We start from the raw sequence: 23,041 nt of genomic DNA, 5'->3' as shown, positions 1-23,041 counted from the left end.
CACACCTAAAAAAAGGGCATGACTTGCTATCTGTAAGATGATATAGTGCTTGACGAGATCTGGTCATTGCATGACCAGTTCTCAGACGGAAAATAGAGTTTGCAATTTTCCTATTTGGGTGGATAAGGTGATGTGGGATATAATGCCCCTCAAAAGACAAAACATAAATATTTGTTGTTGCAATACATCTATTATTAATTCTAATAGAACTTGCAGCAGAGGTTATTAACTTTGAAGTTTCATTTACAGTGAGAGCAACCTTCCAAGTAATTGGGTGGTGGATAGCCTGTTTTGCAATACTGTCAGCAATTTCATTTCCCTTAATCCTTATGTGAGAAGGAACCCAGACCATTTTCAGTTGAAGACCATCAGAAGACATTATTTTCTGAATTTTTCCCTGTAGATGAACAATAATTGGAATAACTTTTCCTTGCCTCTTTTTTAGATCAGAAAGAACACTTTTAGAGTCAGAAAAGATAACAAATGAGCCTGATCCTACTTCCAGCACTGTATCCAAAGCTTTTTGGAGAGCAAGACATTCTGCATGGAAAATGGAGATTCCATCTGAAACTCTAATCCCAACTGATGAGCCATTCCACTCAGAAAAAATGCCTATGGATGCCTTCCCATCATTTGAGACAGATCCATCAGTAAATATCTTTTTCCAATTATAAAATTCAACCATTTTAGCTAGTGTAAGTTGATGAAGGATTAGACTATTCATTTTATTCTTAGGAAAATCCATGCCAGGGATTTTTATATCTATAACATTATCAATGCTATTAGGAGTGTTGGGAGATATCTGGGTCTGACAAGAAAAGATTAGGTTTTCAGGAACACCTATGCCATTGAGCAAGGAGACCAACTTGATAATGGCTGGACTACTATATGTCTTCCGATTTTCATAGAGAAATGTATGATTTATGAGACACTCCTTGAGAACATGGAGGTTTTGGTTAGTATTTACTTTCATAAAGTAATTAGAAGAAAGTTTCAAGAATCTTTCTTCTAAAGAAGGTATATTAACCTCATTGAACAGAGCTGCAATAGGAGTACTTTTTAGTGCACCTGTGATTAATCTCAGGCCATGGTGAACTATTGATTCAATTTTAGAAATTAACTTTTTTGAAGCTGAGTAATAGACAGGGAGACAATATTCAATCTTTCCATATATTATAGATGTGAATAGTTTTTGAAGACTATCTCGGCTAGCTCCCCACTTTTGCCCAGCAACAGCACGCATAAAATTCAGTCGTTTTTCAAGTGCATCACAAAGATGAGAGATATGATCATTCCAATTTAACTTACTATCCAGCCACATACCAAGGAATTTCACATTCCTGGCAAAATGAATTTGTTGTTTATATAGAGTCAGATTAATTGAGAGACAATCTTGCCTAAGGTCAATTTTCCTAGAAAAAACCATGCCAGTGGTCTTTGGGATAGAAAAAACCAGATTTTTTGTATTAAGCCATATTGACAGTTTATCAATTGCTCCCTGGAGCTTGGGTTGACAAGCTTCAGGAGAGGAGCCTTCAGTCCAAAGAGCTAAGTCATCTGCATATAAGACAAACTTTATTGAGGGCATATCAGCCAAAATAATATCATTAATCAGTATGTTAAAAAGAAGAGGACTCAAAACTCCTCCTTGAGGAACACCTAATGAGACTGTACTAGCAGAGGAGCATATGGATCCAACTCTGGTTTTAATAGTCCTATTAAAAAGCATTGCCCTGCACCACTTCCAGAAATTATTTCCAACATTAAATTTATGAGCCTGTCTTAGGATTGCAAAGGGGTCCAATGTATCATAAGCTTTCTTAATATCAAAGAAGACTGCAGAAACAACTCTCTTTCTTGTAAAAGCTTTCTTAATGTCATGATCAAGTTGAATTAGGTTATCAAGGGTTGATCTACCATTCCGAAAACCTGCTTGTTCAGCAATAAGAGAATTATCAATAAGGGGTTCAAATCTCAACTTAATCATTTTCTCATAGAGTTTAGCAATGCATGAGGTTAAGGCAATTGGGCGGTATGAAGCTGGGTCTGAATAATCCCCTTTACCTTTATATATTGGGACTAGAATAGAAGACTTCCAAGCAGATGGGACAGTGCCACTTTCCCAACATCTGTTAAACAAGTAAAGAAGAGGGACCAAGAAAGTCGGTGGAAGAGCTCTAAGCATCTTATTGTGGACCAAATCTTCACCCATTGCTGAGTCATTTAGAGACTGTATTGTAGAAGTTAGCACATCCATATCAAAATCTTTGTCAAGATTAGTGACAGACCCTGGGGGAAACTGAGCTTCCATAAACATAGAGTTATTATATGTGTTACTATTTGAAGATTGACCTGCAAAATAACTATTCAAAGACTCTGCCACTTCATATGGCTTGTACATAATTGAACCATCATTGGACTTAATCTTTGGAGTAGACTGATCACTATGCTGATAACCTGCAAATTTTCTGAAATTTTTCCAAAGTGTTTTAGAAGGAGTTGACTGATTAAACTGATTTTCACAAATATCTTCCCAAGCTGCTTTTCTTTCAGCTAGGACATGTTTCTTAAAAGTAGCTTCGGCCTTTCTCATTTCAATTTTTTTGAAAAGGTTGCTTTTATCTGAAAACCAGATTTTTCTAGCATTACACTTATTTTGTTTTAGTGATTCTAAATTATTATTCCAAAAGTGAACATTTTTTTTTCTATTTTTTACTAGTTGTGTTTGGAGTTTAAAAAATAAATTTGAAGCATCAATGATGCTTTTAGTGATATTTTCATTTAAAACATCTATATCATTATTTTGAGCTGGTACCATACTCCCCAATTTAAGTGCCCATGGTTTCCAATTATCATCATTGAAAATCCATCTAGGAGCAATGTTAAATTTAGAGAGAACTGGTCTTTTTGACAGTTCTGTAATAAGTGGGTAATGCTGGCTGCCAAGATTGTCATGGAACCTGGACACCTTACTATAAGCAGATAGTCTGCTACCAACAAAACAAAGATCAATGGTTGAGTTTTTACCATTGGAGGAGTGCACATAAGTTCCTAAATTCTTAGGTGTGATTAGTGTGTGGGAAATCTGACTGATAGAGATTGAATCCAAGAGCAACAATGATTGAGGGTCTCTAGGGTGGGTTGAGTCCCACAGGGGATGGTGAAGATTGAAATCTCCAAGTATTAGTTGGTTTGGGGAAAGATCTAATAATTTCTTGAAGGTTGGGTTATTGAAAGAAGAGGGTTTATTTATATAGATATTGACTACTGACAAGGGGGGAAGGTCATCCATCTCAACCTTTATAACTAGTATTTCCATTGATGACTGGACATCAATATTGACAACAGAGCTAATCAAGTCCTTTCTCACAAGAGTCAATAGGCCTCCACCTTTTTGAGAAGAGGAATTTAGGACCCTATCTTTTCTATGTGATGTATAATTTTTAACGCTAAAATTTCTTCCAGGGGACAAATGGGATTCTTGGATGCAGACAATTTCTGGGGATTCAATGTCCAAAAATCTTTTTAACTCAACCAAACGATCAATGGGTAGACCTGTAGTGTTAAATTGAACTATTTTCATTCTAAACTGTTAGCTGTGGCACCTAAACATTCTAAACTGTAGCACCTATCTCAGTCTAAACTGAGATAGGTGAGAGAGCATTTGCATTTCTTTTAAGGAATTGATTTTTTGCTGGAGAAGGTTTTTTGGAGATTTCTGATGTTGGTTTTACAGGTGAAGTAGAGATTAGGACAGAGTCAAGAGATTCCAAATCATCTTCAGAAATAGAATGATTTGAGGTGAGATCTTTAAATGTTCTATCAGATGGTGCATGTGAGGAACTAAATTCTTGAAACATTTTTTCCAAACGGCCTGAGATAGAATCTTCAATTTGTTTAAATTTTGAGGATAGGAATGAGCTGATCATTTCAGGAATTCTAACTGTCAAGATATCATCAATTATTTTCTTGATTAGGGGTTCTAATACTGTTTGTTGAGTTGACATGAATGGGCTAGGAGTGGGGTTTTCAGGGGATGGAATGGGAGGGAATTCTTCATTAGAAAGAGCTGGAGTTGTGTCATTTAGTTGCATGTTGGATTTAAGGATATCTGCATACTTTTTTTTTGCAGCACCAATAGTGATTTTTTCTTGTACTGCCTTAACAATAACCTTTTCAACATTTTTTGTTACAGGACATGCTTTGTCTTTAGCGTGATGGTTGCCAAGACAATTGGGGCACTTGAATAGTGTAATATTATCTCTCTTAATAATACAAGAAGATGTTAGATGGTTGTTGGCACATCTTGAACATCTAGGTTTACTGCGACATACTTTGGCAGTGTGGCCATGCCTTTGGCAGTGATTGCAGATCATGACACGGGGAATATATGTCTTGACTTTTTTTTCCATACCCAGAATACAAATAAATTCAGGAAGGTCAAGTGAAGGAGTAAGGATAAACCCATCAACATTCATCTTGTCAGATGTCTGTTGACCAAAAAGTGGACGTACTCTTGTGAAACCTTGATCCATCAGTTCATCTAATAAGGTTTCACTTGTAAAAATACCCTTGTCAAAGAATACCAGCCCCTCAGGCATGAAACCGTTGGGGGAGTTTGAGTGCAATCCCTGAGAGCCTTGAGCTGAGGAATCCTTCTCACATGAGAATGTTAATGATTGGTTATTATCCAAAACTAGCTCCCCTATCGCTAGTATCTTGTTCAGTACTGCTTGATTTCTGATCTTAAGGCAGTTAGAACCATTTGAGGATTCTACCAAAATTGTATCTTTTTGGCATTCATTAAATTGATTTCTCAACAACATAATTCCTTTCATGATTACACCCAGTGGTGGATTATGAAGACCAGGCTGCCCTATTTTAGTCAACCATACTCTAATGATACTGTCCTCACCCGTGAGAACACCCGATCCCCCTGAATCATGGGGGTTAGGCATGATGAAAGCCTTTCCAATCACAACAGAAAAAAAAAAAAAAAAAAGTAGAAAGAAATTCCACAAAACTACTTTTTAAGGCAACACTGGCCCAAAAAATGCGCAGTCTATTTAAAAAATTAACATGTGTCTAAGCTCTGGAATGAAGATTGTAGCCATTTGCTTATTTATCTGTTTAGAGGGCATAGAATAAGTCTAATTTTGAAAAGAATGAAAAATTTTAGTTCTTAAGAAATGTGAACTTCGTTGAGTGAGTGTTTTGATTCAGGTTAGTCTAGGCTAGTTTTTTAAAAACTTATTTTAAACAAAACGGATTAAGCTTGTCTGTAAATATGGAATAAATCAAAAAGAGACATAAAAGTAAAGTTTTACCTAAATGCACTTTTTAGCAATATAAATCATTTAGCTTCAGGACATCTAGCCTACTGCATCCCATTGTGTGAGCCATGGTTTGGTTGTCCAATCATTGCTGAGATTTGATTTGAAGCTGTTGATGGTTTTTCATCCTTCTATTGTCTCGCTTAAAAAATCCACAGACTTAAGCTATGATGCATTTGTATAAGAAACTAGCTGTTGGGGTGGTGCTTTGCGCCACCCCAACACCTAGTTGGTGGGGCGCTTTGCGCCCCCCAAGCCCCCCCACACGCTTAAGTTGTTACGAGCCATATTAGTTACGCGCCATTGTAGTTGTGTCCCTGTGTCCCACCTGTGAATATAGATAGATTTATATATGTGTTTCAAACTACGTAAAAATTGCGAATATACAACATTTTTGGCTTTCCCACTACTGGGAGCTTTCCGTTTCCAATTGCCAGCAATTGATCTGAAAATGTTTGACCAGAGTCATCGTTTTGCAATTGGACACGCATATTTGTAGTTAATTTTAATATTTTTACATGTGCCCATAAATTAGAATTTTTCAGGCAAGCATTCATTTTGTCTGCAGGAGTTAAACTATGTAAAAATTGCAAATATACAACATTCTTGGCTTTCCCATTGTCTGTGCATATACAAAGCCGTATGCACTAATAATGACATCATATGCAAATGCTCTTTTTACAAACATGCATACACACAACTCGTTTTTATATAGATAGATAGATAGATAGATAGATACAATACAAATTAACTGCATAAAACTTGCGAATATACAACATTCTTCGCTGTCCAATTGTCGCTGCATATAAATAGATTATGTCAGGTTTACCGACCCTTGAACATGCAACGTACAATTGTCCATGGGAAAAACAATCAGTATTAAGATCTATACCACATTTTTCTAATGATTGACCTTGAGCTTTGTTAATGGTGATTCCAAATGCTAATTGAATTGGGAATTGCAATCTTTTAAATTGAAAAGGCAGATCCGTTGGAATCATGGGAATGAGAGGAATAAGAACAGCCTCACCCTCAAAAGGCCCTGTCAAGATTGTGGCCTCTATTAGGTTTTCCATTGTTTTTTTTTACTGCAAGTCGTGTGCCATTGCAAAGCTTTGGTGGGTTGATATTTCTCAAAAGTATTATTGGTACGCCTATTTTTAGTTGTAGCACGTGTGGTGGAAACCCTGAAAGATCTATGGAATTTAAAAATTCAGATGGATAATTAACCGCTTCATTTGGTTCCAAAATTGTGTTGACTGACTTGCAAAGGACTGCCTGGTCTCAAATCTTGGTCAAAACAATATTGTTGATTTTGTGGACGTCTATATTTTTGGGTGCAAGAATTGCTCTTTCACTTAGCCATTTATTATTTTTATAATTTTTTAGAATATTTGGAAATACTTTTTCAATCAATTCATTTTTGGACGTCACTAAATTACAGAAATCAGCAGGTAGTTGCATACATCCTGAAATTGAGTCTATTGTATCATAAATGTCTTTTTGTTCTGACGTTAACTTGGAAATGTTATTTTGTACATACAACAATAGATCACTCATACTGTAACTTTGTTCACAATCCAATTCTACACATGTCAAAACAGCAGTGATACGGTTAGGTGAAGGCATTCCCAAATCCTGAAGAGGTTTGTTTGCCATACATATGCACAAATCTTCTATAATAACTAAAGTGTAGTTATAAATTTCTGATGTAAAATCAAAAGTCATACCTGACATCTCTAACTGTTTTTGATGGAGCATATCTTTGGACATTTTTGACTTATATTTTTCCCATAACTCTGTAGGAGCTGATGGAGAGCAAGTGCACAAATTTGACTTGGGGTTGACGTTTCGCACGCGTCATTGATGCAGTTATCCCAGTGTTGGTCATTCTCCAATAAATTCAGAGCTTGGCATGCACTACAGTAAGTGTCATGTATAGTACTGTTTACAGTTCTCAAATACTCAAAGGATGTCGGACCGGGTACATTCACCAAAAGCAGGTGTAGAAAGAAGCATTCATGTTGATTGGGGTGAATGGTGTAGAGTCTTCCTATCGTGGTATCTTTGAAGATGGTAGGTTGGCCATAAACCCACTGGTTATCTACTTCGATGGTGGTACTGTTGCCATTGTAGGTTCTTCAGTCATTTTACAATTAGAAATTTTTCTTTCAACGGTCTTCTTACAATTAAAAATTCGTCTTTGAAAGATATTCTTAAATACCTGTGTCCTGGTCGTCATTTATATTCCCTGTGTCCCGGTCGTCATTTGTGTCCCGGTATCCCAGTCTGTAATTTCTCTTTGAGTGTCCCGGTCATTATTTATATTCCCTCTGTCCCAGTTGTCATTTGTGTCCCGGTCTGTAATTTCACTTTGAGTGTTTTTTCTTTTTAGTATTTTTTAGTTTTTTACATTTTTTCTTTTTTCAGTTTTCTTTTTCTTCTTTATTTTTCAGCTTCACTATGAAATACATATTGCCAAACCTTTGTTTTTTTAACTAAAATCTGGTAGGCATTGATGACCTTATCCAAGTCAAAATCCCAAACCCAATCATCATTGCTATCATTTTCAGTTTTGATATGTTTTGACTCTTGCTGTCCAGGTGGATCTTCATCTAACTGCGCGGTTTTGCGTTCTTTAGCCTCAAGCCTGTTTCCTTGCTGTTCTTTTGATTCCTCGGCACGCTTTCTTTTCTGACTTTCTCTATCAGCAGCAAGTTTTTTGGCATAGACTCTTTGAGCATCTTCATCGGCTTTTGCCATTGTAAGTTCATCAATCATTTTAAACTTAAACATTAATAGATTTCTACGTGAACATATATGTCTTAAATATCTTTAATGACGTCACCGTCATAGCAAAAATGACGACAACTAACTTCATGGCGTCAGTCGACACAGAAACATGACGTCACCTGATCCACAGACAGACAACTTATTTTTATATATATAGATAGATGGTTTCTTTTTCTTGTCATGGAATGCTTGCAGGACAGCTTTGCCAAATGACCTCTGGTACTTGATGACTGGGAAGGCTCAAACTTGTCTTTGTTCTCAGACTAGAACAGCTTGTAGGTCATTTGAATTCACCCGAAGAATTCAAAAAAAGGCTGGACAAGGAATGGGAGGCCAAACCATGGAGATTCCAGTGGGAAAACCCCTCCCAGCCCTCACTATCATAACAGTCATGGAAGACCATAGAGAGTTAGCTTGGAGGATGATGTGGCTTGTCATACCCAACCATCTCACACACTCTATCCAAAGTTGCTGTTGTGCAGTGGTGCCAAATCTAAATCGCTGGAGAATGGTCCTTGAACCATACCTACCATGTGATCACTGTTACCAAGTGGGCTTAAATTGCATCTCTCTAGTATTCTCTAGTCCCTATGGTTTGTTGCTTGACCTTAGCACAGCGACCAGATCTATCGCCATCATCAACTATGGAGCATCACAGTTCTTGCAACTAATTTGCTTGGAAGTGTAAATTAAGGTAATTATCATGTCACCTCTTTGTGGATGATATGTTAGAACTGGTAGCTTAAGCAGCTGCACCTGGCATGTAGGCTATGTTCTCTATCTTTGAGGCCCTTTAAGCATTTTATCATATGTCTTTGAGCAGACTCTAGATTCATCTGGTCTGTTTTCTAAATTTGAGTGGCAATGATTATTAAAAACTCTAATGTCAGTCTCACTTAGCTCTTGTAGAATTAATTAGACTAACTAGGCCTATTGTTAGGGATCTACTGGCTATTGTGCACTTGATTATACTAAGAATTTGGTTAGCCCCTGCTGCTGCAGCTCAGGTGTGGCACCTGAATTTCAGGTCTTTATCTATAATGACCCCCACATTTTTTCTTGGGATAAGCCTACTACTTTTGGAAATTGGTTGTTTAACACTGGCATTTGATGACATTGAGCATTGCCATTGTGGGTTTTTTTTTTCAAAATGCAGAACCTTGCACTTTTCAATATTAAACTTGAGCAACCATATATCAGCCCATTTATAAAAAGTGTCCAGATCTGAGGCCACACCCTGCTATGTGACAGGACCAATAATTTTCAAGTGATTAGAATGCAGGCTTAGTTTATTTGTAATGTTTCTTAGAGAGTTGTTCAATGTAGACATTACAAAGAGAGAAATTTCAACAAAGAATAAACAAACAGGACTACAGTCAGTAGAAAAGAAAGATAACAATAGCTAAGAGCTCATATGGCACTTGTGACAAGGCAAGAAGAGCTGAAGGCCACTTGTAAGAGCTCATATGGCACTTGTGACAAGGCATGAAGAGCTAAGAGCCAAGAGATCATATGGTATGAGCTCTAACAAAATTCTAAGAACCAATAGATTGATTTAAAAGAAAAATCAGAGGCATAAAGCCAGTCAGGATTTAAAATAAGAGCTCTGAGTCATGATGTCCTTCTAAATATCAAAATTCATTGAGATCTGATCACCCATTTGTAAGTTATAAATACCTCATTTTTTCTAATTTTTCCTCTCCCTTTAGCCCCCCCCCCCAGATGGTTGAATCTGGGAAAATGACTTTATCAAGTCAATTTGTGCAGCTCCCTGACATGCCTACCAATTTTCATTGTCCTAGCACATCCAGAAGCACCAAACTTGCCAAATCACTGAACCCCAACTCCCCCAAAAAGAGCAAATCTAATACAGTTACATCAATCACATATCAAGAACATTTGCTTATTCTACCCACCAAGCTTCATCCTGATTCCTCCACTCCAAGTGTTTGCCAAGATTTCCCCCTCCAACTCCCCCCAATGTCAAAAGATCTGGTCAGGATATGAAATAAGAGCTCTGAGACATGAATTCCTTCTAAATATCAAATTTCATTAAGATCCAATCACCTATTCATAAGATAAAAATACCACAATTTTTCCATTGTCCCAGAATTCTGGTTTCCCCCTCCAACTCCCCCCAATGTCACAGGATCTGGTCAGACTTCAAAATTAGAGCTTTAAAGCACAAGATCCTTCTAAATATCAAATTTCATTAAGATCTGGTCCCCCTTTTGCAAGTTACAAATACCTCATTTTTCCAAATTACCCCCCCCCCAACTCCACCAAAGAGAGCAGATCTGGTCCAGTTATGTCAGTCATGTATCTTAGAAAGGTTTTTATTCTTCCCATCCAGTTTCATCCTGATCTCTCTGCTTTAAGTATATTCTAAGATTTCTAGTCGCCCCCCCCCCAATGATGCTGGATCTGGTTGAGACTTAAAATAAGAGATCTGAGTTATGAGGTCCTTCTGAATATGAAGTTTCATGAAGATCCAATCACTCCTTCATAAGTTAAAAATACATCATTTTTTCTAATTTTTTAGAATTACCCCTCCCCCCTAATAGAGTGGATCCATTCCAATTATGTAAATCATGTATCTAAGACTTCTGCTTATTTTTCCCACCAAGTTTCATCCTGATCCTCCAATCTAAGCATTTTCCATGATTTTAGGTCCCCCCCAAACTTCCCCCAATGTCACCAGATCCAGTTGAGATTTACAATAAGAGCTTTGAGACACAATATCCTTCTAAATATCAAATTTCATTGAGATCTGATCACCCATTCATAAGTTAAAAACACCTCATTTTTTCTAACTTTTCAGAATTAACCCTCCCCCAAACTACCCCAAAGAGAGGAGTCTGGTTATGTCAATCATGCATCTAGGACTTTTGCTGATTTTTCCCACCAAGTTTCATCCCAGTCCCTCCACTCTAAGTGTTTTCAAACATTTTATGTTTCTCCCCCCCCCCCCCCAATTTTACCAGATGTGGTTGGGACTTAAAATAAAAACTTTGAGACACAATATCCTTCCAAACATCAAATTTCATTAAGATCTGGTCAACTGTTTGTAAGTTAAAAATACTTCATTTTTTCTTTTTTTCTGAATTAACAGGCCTCCCACCCAATTATTACAATCTCCCACTTATTACAGGTTTCTGTATCAACTACCAGTTGGCTCTTGCTCTGAAGATGTTTGCGCTAAGGTCGAAAACTGTGTCTTGGCAGCCAAGATCAGCACAACACACTCATATAAGCTAAAGTTTAAAAGCAAACAACATTTACTCAATGCAATGCACTCCCCCATTGGTAGTTGGTTACAAGCATCTACCAATTGAACAATATAAATTCCTCCCACCCTGATGCCATAACTGCCAGCAGTTTGGCCATATATCCACATCTTATAAAAACTCCTGCTTTTGCTAAGTCTGTGTTGGAGAGGTACATTCCAGTTCAAAAGACACCCCCTCTAAGAAACCATCAAAATATGCTCTTTGCAAGTCCTCCAGTCACCCATGCTATAGCTATAAGTGCCCTGTGGCTCAATTCCTATTGAAGCAGATTGCAAGATGATGATATATCCTATATCAATTCTATCATGGAATATAAATGGCAAAGTTGCTGATAAAATTTTAATTTTGACCCAATTGCTCAAAATTATGATATGATCCATCTTCAAGAACACTTTCTTTCAACAGATAAAAAGAGCTTCAAAAAATTTCGCCTTATTGCTTTGTATTTTCCTCCCTAGCAATATATACTGCAGCACCTGGATGACCCTCAGGTGACCTTGCCATTCTGACTCCTTTAACATGCAATCAGATTAAATCTGGCAATCATATTCTCTTCGTATCATGGTTGGATTCTTCAATAATAAAACATTTACATCCCAACAAATTACCACAATGAAAACTCTAATTCAAAGTTTCTAATCACCTGCAAAAAAGTGTGCTCCCTTGTCAAGCAAGTGGATTAGTCATTTGACTCATGCATTATACTCATCAGTGATTTTAATTATGACTTGACAAACAAAACCCTCCCAAGGAGTCAGTCGCTCTAGAGCTCCAATCCACCATTTTACTCTCTAGTTGAAAAAGCCTTCCTGTGTGAAGGCTTTTGCTCTAATCACCTTCTGATCTGCATTTATATTGAGTACATCAATGCTAGCAAAAAATGGTTTGTTATCTAAGACTGGAGCCACAGTAATTGCCAGTTATTTATGTTAGAGTGTGACTTGGTATTTAGTAAAATAAAGGTTCCATTCCATCTCCTTAGCCCTGATTGGAGTTCTTATCTTAGTGAGCATAAGATTGAAATTCAGATTACTAGTTATCTTGCTGGAATAAATCACGCGCTTTGATGTAGACATTTCTATATGTCGCGCTTTGATTCTAGACATTTCAGCAAAAAAATGGAAGTGGCCAATTGGTCAAAAAACTCAAATCCTGTTTCAGCATGTAGATTGGCTAAGCTATGGCTCCGAATTTGGAACGAATGTGATAGACTGCGTTCTGGCATAGTAAAGAATTTGCGTTTAAGAACAAAAAAAAATTTGTAAGAGCTCTTAAGGACCATAAAATCATGCAGATTCAAAAAAATGTAGACAATATAGTAAGTGATCCTTCTCATTTGTGAAAAATTCTTAAATGTTCCGAGTGGACCTCTACTTGTAATATTTCTGAGATCAAGTGGATTGTTTATTATAAAAGTGAGTTTTTGTTGTCTTATAGATCAACTGAAAGTAAATTTGAAAAAGAGCTTGACAGTATTTTGGCTGCATTCCAGAAGTCTACCTTTGCAATTACTCCTTCTGATGTAAAGTGTGCTTTAAGAAAGATCAAGAAAAAACATCTGCTGGTGTTGATCTGGTCTCTGTTAAAAATTTTGAAAATGCTCGTGATTTGCTTGTGCAGCACCTCTTGCTGCTGTTACAAATGTCAGTTTCTTCAGGTATGGTGCCACAACAGTTTTCTATCAGCCAGATCACCCCTGTTCCCAAAAAAGGAAAAAAAGATCTTGAAGATTGTCAATCATACTGTTACGGGGGGGGGTTTCTTAGGAAGATAGATTTAGGGGATATACCAATCTGAGTATGGGAGCAGGGTAGCTAAGGGGTATAGACTAAGAGAGTTCTATAAAAAATCCCTGTAACCATGGAGACAGAATCATCACTGTGATGTTCAGGTCTCCTAAGTTATGCAGATTCCCCTGGGAACGATCCAATGGACAAGAGGAACTGTACCTGATACCTTGACTGATAGACAAAGACAATTATTGACAATAACCTTATTTTCTTACTTCATATACAACTTCAGATAAAATGACTTCAATATGTGTTAGCTGTATGTTGTGCATCAACAACAGAACTTTACTGAATACCCTCCTGGCTTCCAGGTCCGCCTTATATATCCAGAATCAACCCGGATTTCTAAATTGAGCACTGGGTAGATTGACCTCAGAAACGTTGCAATACAACTGTTCTTTTTATTATCCAACATATGGTCTAACCTCCTTGCAAAAGATTTATTTTTACAACGAGGATTTTCACCTCTATTTCGTTGACCAAACCAGTAATAGAAATCCGGTTTCTAATTGGCTTTATTCAAAGGTTACATTTTTGAATCTAATTTTGATAGTTTAAAAAGTATAATTTTTTGCTTGCTGTAGAACTTGTGTCAAAAACACAAATCCTTATGGGATGATGAATTTTAATTTTAAAATCTTTAGACGTTTAAAAGACTCTTATTTTAAAACTTTCTAAAGTGAACAAATGAGGGATTTGGTTCTGAGTTCTGTAGGGGGATGGGGGTTGTATGTCACAATACTGCCCTATAACCATTTTGTGCACCTTGTTCAAAATTTTTGAGTCTATTATTCTCAGGGAAATTTCTTGTAAGTGTCAGGAGCATACTCTTTACATCCTTTTTAATGTTCTGGCTGATGTAGAAGGATCTTGTGATTTCCTTGTTCTTTGCATACTTGACATAGCCAGAGTATTTGATTTAAGTATATTTGCCCAGATTTTGTCAGAAGCTATAAAAAGAGGGTTTGATCCTTCTGTTATTAAATGTCTCTGTTATATATATAGTCTTCTTAAAGCTAAAATAAAAGGGGCTCGGATCTTTTCAATGTATTTAAAGGTGTCAGACAGGGTGGCTTAACTTCCCCTGCTCTTTTTAATAACTCAGTTTCTGCTGCTCAAAACTGTTGAGTGCACATGTATTTATGGTGGAATCGATGTTTTCTTACTCACCTACACTGATGATATATTTCCAGCATCAATATCAGCAAATTGGTCTGAATTGTAATATCAATAAAACTATAGCAATTGCTTTCAATCTTAAGGGTAATCCTGACAAACGACTTGAACTTCCTGAAACATCTATTCTGCTTTCTGATAGCCTTGTTTGTCTCGGCATGCCCATTGGAAGATGCATTAAAGAAACTATTAAGCTTGTAATTCAAAACCTTGCTAAAAAGATTCGAATTGCATATGCTTTGCTTGCATCTAATATCACAAATCTTAGTCAGTTTCACCTTTACAACAGTCTAACTATACACCATCATCTTGCTATATCCCCCATTTGGAAGTTTTTTTCCTGCTTCAAAAAGAAAAAAAAAATAACCAGATCTATTTTAAATTCGCCAAGTGTCTGCTGCATCTGCCTCCTCGGACCAGTAATTTTTCTCTGGTACAAAAATATGAATTGATTCTGCCTGCAAACATTGTTGATAAAACAGTGGAAGATTTCAAATCATCCACTAGAAACCTCAAACATCACTGGTCTTCCCTCTTTGCATAGTATGTAGTTTTGTTTGTGTTTGGTGGTTGTAATCTCTCTTTTCGTTGTTGTATATTTTCTCTTTTTATTTTTTGACTTACTCTGTCATTTGGGCTACAAACCCTCTTTTGTTTTGTTGATGGATCAGAAATAAATTGATTGATTGTATTTAATTTTGTCTCCTGGTGATTTTGTAAAACCTTGTTAATGCCATTAACTACTGGTTAACTTTTAAGAAGAATGTTAAGCAATATTCAAATAACCTGTATCTCTGTTTCTTGAAATATTAGAAAGAATATGTTTTTTTTTTTCAATTGCCTTCCTAGCCCACTGTGTAAACCCTCTATAATTAGCAATGGCCATGATATTGTCAAATTGTACATAATGATCAGGGTGATAAGACATGTTTTCAGCCGAAACTAAGATTAAACGAAGCTTGCTCAATTTAAGAGCTCTGACTTAGCCCCATCTGTCAATTATTATTTCTCTCTTGTTCAAAACATGCTAATCTAAAGACTTTCCCCTTGTTTCTGGGGCATATTCATGGATGAAATAGTATGTACTTGCAAATATAGATTTGAACCATTGCAACTTTTTTGTCAAAATTTAGATAATTTTGATAAAAATATAGAATTTACAGTTGAATTTGAAGAAAATAACAAACTACCTTTTCGTGGCATTTTATTAACTAAAAGAGATTTCCATCTGATTTTCTCAATAAATAGAAAGCTTATACACAGCAATAGATATATGAATTTTCATTCTTGCTACCCAGTCTCATAGAAAAGAGGGGTCATCATTTCGTTAGTGGATAGGGCTTTCAGAATCTATCCCTAAGAATTTCTGGATTCAGATTTATTATATTTAAAAGCTACCCAATTAAATTCATAAATGAAATAATAAAAAATAGACATACTAAACACAATAATGAAATAAATGTAGTTTCACAGTCTTCTGAATTGAATTTGTCTTAAAGTTATATTTCGTTGCCATATATACTGGGTGTGAAGAAAAACTTAAACAGATTTTACACAAATATAACATTGATACATGTTTTCAGTCAATAAGACCATTAAACAGTTTCCTAAATTCTGGAAAGGATTTTGTTCATGGAAATTTGGGTAAGTGGGGTTTTTAATATTTCTTGCTTGTGTGGGAAATTTTACATTGGTCATGCTCACCAACAATTTGCTGAACAGTTGATTGAGTAATGTCACTCAATAGAAAAACTCTAAAATTAAGTAAGCCTCCTAAAACCCTTGTTTTTGTTGAATACATTATCTACCAACCTGATCATTGTATACAATTTGATGATGTCATGGCCGTTTCTAATGATAGAGGGTTTACACAGTGGGCTAGAGAGGCTATTGAAATAAAAAACAACTAATATTCTTGCTAATACATCAATAAATAGAGATACAGGTAATTTGAATATTGACTCAAATTATGACATTCTTCTTAAAATTGAACCAGTAGTTATTGGGGCTAATAAGGTTTTACAAAATCACCAGGGGCAAGATTAAATACAAGACCTGTGAAAATTACTGTAGCAAGGTTGAAGAGGACCCTAAATTATGAGCTAAAGAGGAGGACTGCTTGCCCTCCAATCTCTTTTGACTCTTAAAAAGGGCTGTAGAACTTCTAATTTCCAATCAAATTAGCTCTTCTAAAAGTTCCAATGATGTTTCTAGCATTCACTTTAACACTCTTAGCTTGCATAGTAGCAACAGTTGCAGTGGCATTAGTAGCAGTATGTGCATAACACCTTTGGTTTCTTCAATATTCTCTTCAACAAACACTGAAACTTTCAAGTTAATGCCATCAACCGTTCCTGAAGCATTTGTGATGCATCCTCTTTATAACCTGCGTGGGTATAGTGTCTTTCAGATTAGTTCCATACAGTTTCAATATTTCCCAGAATTTTCGCCTTTATACCCTTAGTTATAGGAGCAGCAATAGTAGTAGGAGCAGTAGAATCAGTAGTAGTAGCCTTAGCTTTAGTAGCAGTAGAAGTATTAATTATATTCGTAGTAGTAGTAGTAGTATGAGATGAAGCAGTAGGATTAGGATGCAAATATTTTCTTTAATTTAGTTCCACATCTTCCACAATAAGCAATACTAGTTCCAATTTCACACACCAAACTGTTGCTATGATATTGGTGTTATCCCCTTTTGACAAACTGCATACAGACGGCATTTTGTGATTCAGTTCTCCTTTCCCCCTCAAAATTTCTTGAAAATTTTGCCTTCATACCTTTAGGCACATTTGTAATAGTAGTCACAGTAGTAGTATTGGTATTACTAGTAATGATATTAAGAGTAATGGGGGTAGTGCTAGTTGAAGCAGTAGTATTAATGTATTTCCTTTTGGACAGTGTAAAATCTCTCTTGTAAAAACCTCTATGTTCTTATACTTCTTGAAATTTTCATCTCAATGCTCATAGCTTTATAAGTAGTTGCAATAGAAGTCGTAGTTGAAGTAGTAGTAATAGAAGTAAATGTAGCTGTGACAATAGTATTAATAGTGGAATGCGCGTATTGCCTTTGGTCAGATGATCGTCCCTTTTAAGTGTTCTCTGAAAGTTCCAACTTAATACCCAAATCAGTTTTTGAGATTTGTTCTTTTGACAATGCACACGCACATAGTCTTTTGATTTAGTTCAAATTTTCCCTCAATATTATAAAGGGAGTAGTAGAGCAGTAAGAGTAGTAGTAGTAATGGTGGCTGTTGTAGTGGTAGTGGTAGCATGCAAATATTGCCTTTTTCATCCTCTCCCTTATGATTTCCTGAAAGTTCCAAATTAATGTACTCAGTCATTCCTGAGTTACGACCTTCTGACCATCCGAATACACATAATGTGTTTTGATTTAGTTCAACACTTCCCTCAACATTTTCTGAAAGGCTCGCCTGAATGCCCTTTGTCTCTTTGGAAAGTAAAGTTCAAACATGCATACCTTTCTCAATAACATATAGTGCATGTAAATAATGAACGAATTGCTTAACTTACAGCCATTGTTCTGAGGACTGTGGGAAGGGTGACATCCCCAAAGATGTAATTACTAAATCTTTCAACAATGCTTAACAAAATAGTTCTCTTAAAATTTTGGTTGGACATGTTTTGGGGAATGATAGGCTCGGGGAGGGGACTAGTTGCCCTTCATTTACTTTTGACTCTTAAAAAGGGCACTAGAACTTCTGAATTCCAACCAATTAAGTCCCATCCGATCCTAAGTTTATACGACCACCCAGTTTCATAAAAACCTTATATGCCGTGGGGCATAAATTTTGCCCTTGGGCTCAGGGGGGTTATGTCCACACTGAAGGCATTGTTATATGCAAATTGGACTATTGCGAATAGAATGGCTATATCACTATTTCGATCAGATGCGATTGGGGAAAAGAGTATGTCAGGAAGGGGGGGGGCTAGTTGCCATCCGTCACTTTTGAATGTTAATAGGGAACTAGAACTTTAGATTCCAATCAAATGAGCCTCCTATAAAGTTCACCTGACCACCCCCTCCCTAAAAGCTTTATGTACCCCTGATGCATAACTTACAATCACTGCCCCCAGATTTGTAGGGGCTATGTTAATCCCGAAGGCCTTGTTATGACCCTTGGACTATTTTTTGAACAAATGGCTGTTCCCATTTTCTATTTGATGCATTTGGGGAAAATAGGACTTGAGGAAGGGGTGGGGCTAGTTGCCCTCCAATCACTTTGAGTCTTGAAAAGGACACCAGAACTTCTGATTTCCTATCCAATCAGCTCCCTCTGAAGTTTACGCGACCACCCTTTCCATAAAAGCTTTTTATGCCGACAGCGCATAATTTACAACCCTTGACCTGAGGGCTCTGGGGGGGGGGGCTGTCGTCCTCAAAGACATAATTACTGGGCCTTGCAACTACGTTGAACAATATGGCTACCGGTATCCCAAAATGATGATTGTATAAGTTTGGGGAAATCAAGAGCGTGGGGGCCTGGTTGCCCTCCAATCACTTTCGACTTTTAAAAAGGACAGTAGAACTCGTAATTTTCAATCCAATGAGCCCCCCCCTCGGAGTTTTTACGACAGCTCCTTCTATACAAAGTTCCCTGGTCAAAAAAAGAAAAAAAAAATGTATTGTGCCCACAGTGCTCTTTACTTAGGCAGTGCTATTGCACTGCCTCTGATATCTTGAAATTTGATTGTGAAAATAATTGCTGTATGTTTTTTTTTGAATTTTGCACTAAAATAAACAAGATCTAAATGGATATGGTCAGTACTAGTTAAGACTACCAAATAGTCTGTTATAAGTTGATTAATTGTTTGAAACTTAGAAATGATCAAAAAAGCTGTTGGATCTCATTGGAGGTCGCTTATGGGAAATCTATTGATGTGAGTATTAAGTTTTGTTTAAAAATTGCAAGGGATAATCATGAAATATTGTTTCATCATGTAAAATGATATAGCTATCATTGTCACCCCTAGGGTTATAGAAAAATTTAAGGTTATTGTCCTACTGAAAAGGGAAATAGACCTACTATATCCGCATAATTTTCATAATATTTTAATTGGAATTGAAAAACTACTGGTTTTGGCATTCGTGGAAAGTGGGTTATATATTTAATCTATTTATTTAACTTTGCAGGAATAAGTTGGTGTCACAGACAACTTATTCAAACTTCTCCTGCTATAACCTAAAGTTAATTTAACTAAACCTTTTATGGTTAGGAGGGCAGCATTGCTCAGAACTGTTTATGTGCTTCTGACTTGTTTATGTATTTAAAATTATTGTTTTCTTTTTTAGGTCTCCACTTATTGCTAGAAGATAAGTTTAGATGATCTTCAAAATGAGGTTTTACTGGAAGTTTGTTTTTGCAACAATCTCAGTGCTCATAATTTGTTTATTTCTGCTCTCTCTTGTTGGTTGCAAAGGACCACTTAAGGAGGATTTAGTATGTGGAAAAGCTGTACAAGTTGCCCCATTAAAGGTAGATATTGAAATATGCCAGCTTTTTTTAATTTCATTTTATTCACTGACTAGACTACTAGACATTTCGAAGTTTTTGGATAAAACAGGTATCTCAGAATCGGATTCATATCATATGAATCTTACGGAACTCCATGAGGCTTTCGACAGTGTCGACAGAGAGCTATTGAGGGATTGGCCTTCCCCATTTATTTTTTAGTTTGATAGTGATTATGTATATTTGCGTGAGTGGAATCGTACAAGTTGGTAACAGGTTTTCAAAGCTTATTGATATTAAGCTGGGAGTAAAACAGGGCAGCACCCTTTCTCCTAAGTTGTTTGATATTTTTATAAATGATGTTGTTAACAGATGAACAGATGGGCTCCGAAAGTTAGCCTAGAAACTATCTCTTTTATTATTTGCAGATGATATTGATGATGATCAAACAGTTCGTGGTAAAGAACTGTAGTGAGGAGCGACCCGGCTCAATAGTAACCAAAACTCTAAAAAATGGAATTTTGATACCAATAGCTACATCAAAAGAATTGCATTTTAATGCTGATTTTCAATATGTAAGTTTCATCAAGTTTAGTCATACACATCAAAAGTTACGAGCCTGAGAAAATTTGCCTTATTTTAGAAAATAGGGGGAAAACAACCCCTAAAAGTAGTACAATCTTAACTAAAATCACACCATCGGAATCAGCATATCAGAGAACCCTATTGTAGAAGTTTCAAGCTCCTATCTACAAAAACGTGGAATCTTAAATTATTTTTGCCAGAAGGCATATCACGGATGCGTGTTTATTTGATTGTTTTTAGTTTTTTTTCCAGGGGTGATCGTATCGACCCGGTGGTCTTAGAATCTTGCAAGAGGGCTCATTCTAAGGGAAATGAAAAGTTCTAGTGCCCTTTTTAAGTTACCAAAAAAATTGGAGGGCAACTAGGCCCCCTCCCACGCTAATTATTTGCCAAAGTCACCGGATCATAATTTTGAGATAGCCATTTTCTTCAGCGTAGTCGAAAAACCTTATAGCTATGTCTTTGGGAACAACTTACTCTCCCACTGTGCCCGTGGGAGGGGCTACAAGTTACAAACTTTGACCAGTGCTTACATATAGTAATGGTTATTTGGAAATGTACAGACGTTTTTAGGGGGATTTTTTGGTTGGGGGAGGGGTTGAGAAGAGGGGGATATTTTGGGGGAATTTTCCTTGGAGGAATTTGTCATGGGGGAAGAAAATTTTCATGTAGGGAACGCAGAATTTTCTAGCATTATTTGAAAAAAAATAATGAAAAAATAAATATGAAAAAGTTTTTTCAGCTGAAAGTAAGGAGCAGCATTAAAACTTAAAACGAACAGAAATTATTACGTATATGATAGGCTCACCTCCTCCTAATACCTTGCTCTTTACGCTAAAGTATTTTTAGTTATTTTAACTATTTATTCTACGGCTTTGGTGATTCAGGAGTCATTCTTAAGAAATTGGGACAAAATTTAAGCTTTAGTGTAAAGAGCGAGGTACTGACGAGGGAATGAACCCCCTCATATACGCCTACGTAATAAAAACATGAGAATACAGAAGTTCGTTACGTAAGCTAATTTGTAGGTTACGTATATCTTTTACTAATAAAAACATTCGTAAAAAATTATAAGTTCTAGTTGCATTTTTAAGTAACCGAAAAATCGGAAGGCAACTAGGCCTCCTCCCCCACTCCTTTTTTCTAAAAATCATTCGATCAAAACTATGAGAAAGCCTTTTAGCCAAAAAAAAAATCAATATAAAAATTTCGTTGTAGTTATTCATCTGCGGAGAGCCAAAATCAAAACATACATTGATTCAAAAACGTTCAGAAATTAAATTAAAAAAAAACAAGGTTTTTTTTTAACGGAAAGTAAGGAGTGACATTAAAACTTAAAACGAACAGAAATTACTTCGTACATGAAAGGGGCTGTCTCCTCATCAACACCCCGCTCTTTACGCTGAAGTTTTTTACTGTTTTGAAAAGTAGAGTTAAGAGAAAAAGTCAAACTTCAGCGTAAAGAGCAGGGCGTGGATGAGGAAGCAGCCCCTTTCATATATGAAGTAATTCATGTTCGTTTTAAGTTTTAATGTCGCTCCTTGCTTTCCGTTAAGAAACCTTGTTTTTTTTATTTAATAAATCACAAGATCTACAGACGCTTTTGAATGTCATAGAAGAATATTTGCAGATAAAAAAATTAAGACTGAACACTGAAATCAGCGAAGTTGTTATTTAAAAAAAAAGGAGTTAGGTGGTGAAGAAAAGTATAGATTTAAATTTCATATTAAGGAACTAATTATAAGTAAAAGAATAAAATATTTAGGCTTTATCTTATCGGAAAATGGAAGCCTAAAGTGTCATGTTGGTGAAATAATTAAGAGAGGTAGAGTGGTCATGTCCGTAATTTCTAGAAACCTGACGATAATGGAGACTAAAAAGTAAAAAATGCGTAAAAAAATATTTAATACAAAAGTTTTACCCGTGATAGAATATGGAGCAGAGATATAGGGTGGAGAAACGGTGCATCAACTGGAGTCCCTTCAGCTCCAGTACTATAAAAGAGTGTTTGCTCTACATCAGACAACTCATTCACAGATTCTGAAAGTAGATATGGGTCTGTTTTTTTTTAAAGCTATGTAGGTATATTTTAATACTTAGATTCTGGTTGAAGTTAACTAAGAGTAATGAAGATAGACTAGTAAGAGCGGCATATGATCAGATGTTGAAAAGTGGTTTAAAAACCCCGTGGCCATCCCAAATTAATTCATTACTAGAAAAAGTAGGAATGCCTTACTTATGGAATAATGGTCTTTGTTGCAATGATATACCAACAGATTTAGAAAGCCAGGTACGATTTATATTAGAGAGTCTGGAAATTCAGCATTGGCAATGGCTGGTTTTAGATTCACAACTCTACAACATTATAATCAGGCAAAACCTAGTTTTGGAGAGGAAGTTTATTACAAATTTAATTTACTGGCTGTGATTCTACGTCGTTGGATTCAGCTTAGGGTGAAATGTCTTCCGATCCAGGACAGGCAAAAATGTCCGACAAAAAAAAAGATAGTTGGTCCTGATAGGCGTTATGTTTGTCCCCTTTGTAAAGATGAGGATGGAGACTTGGATCATTTTTTCCGGAGATACTAAGTGCTCTTTGATTT

General features: G+C 36.3%; 2 protein-coding genes across 13 annotated transcripts in view; one reads left to right on the top strand and one right to left on the bottom strand.

Moving 5' to 3' along the window:
• LOC136030133 (uncharacterized) overlaps window positions 1–23,041 on the bottom strand; it is a 149,239-nt gene that overhangs the window by 105,210 nt on the left and 20,988 nt on the right. The window lies entirely within an intron of this gene.
• Window positions 5,074–23,041, top strand: part of LOC136030131 (D-glucuronyl C5-epimerase B-like) — a 141,095-nt gene continuing 123,127 nt past the window's right edge. Inside the window, exons 1-2 of one of the 3 annotated variants that reach the window (XM_065708818.1) lie at window positions 5,074–5,205; window positions 19,694–19,877. In XM_065708818.1, the coding sequence (XP_065564890.1) occupies window positions 19,725–19,877 (153 nt within the window). In that variant the 5' untranslated portion in view covers window positions 5,074–5,205; window positions 19,694–19,724. Of the gene's footprint in view, window positions 5,224–19,693; window positions 19,878–23,041 lie in introns of all 3 variants that reach the window. The other 2 variants (XM_065708819.1, XM_065708816.1) reach the window with 2 other exon arrangements.

This window comes from Artemia franciscana, chromosome 8, assembly GCF_032884065.1.
Source record: "Artemia franciscana chromosome 8, ASM3288406v1, whole genome shotgun sequence".
In the NCBI taxonomy this organism is placed as follows: domain Eukaryota; kingdom Metazoa; phylum Arthropoda; class Branchiopoda; order Anostraca; family Artemiidae; genus Artemia; species Artemia franciscana.
The sequence above is the reverse complement of the archived record's forward strand: the minus strand, read 5'-3'. Positions and strand labels throughout refer to the sequence as shown.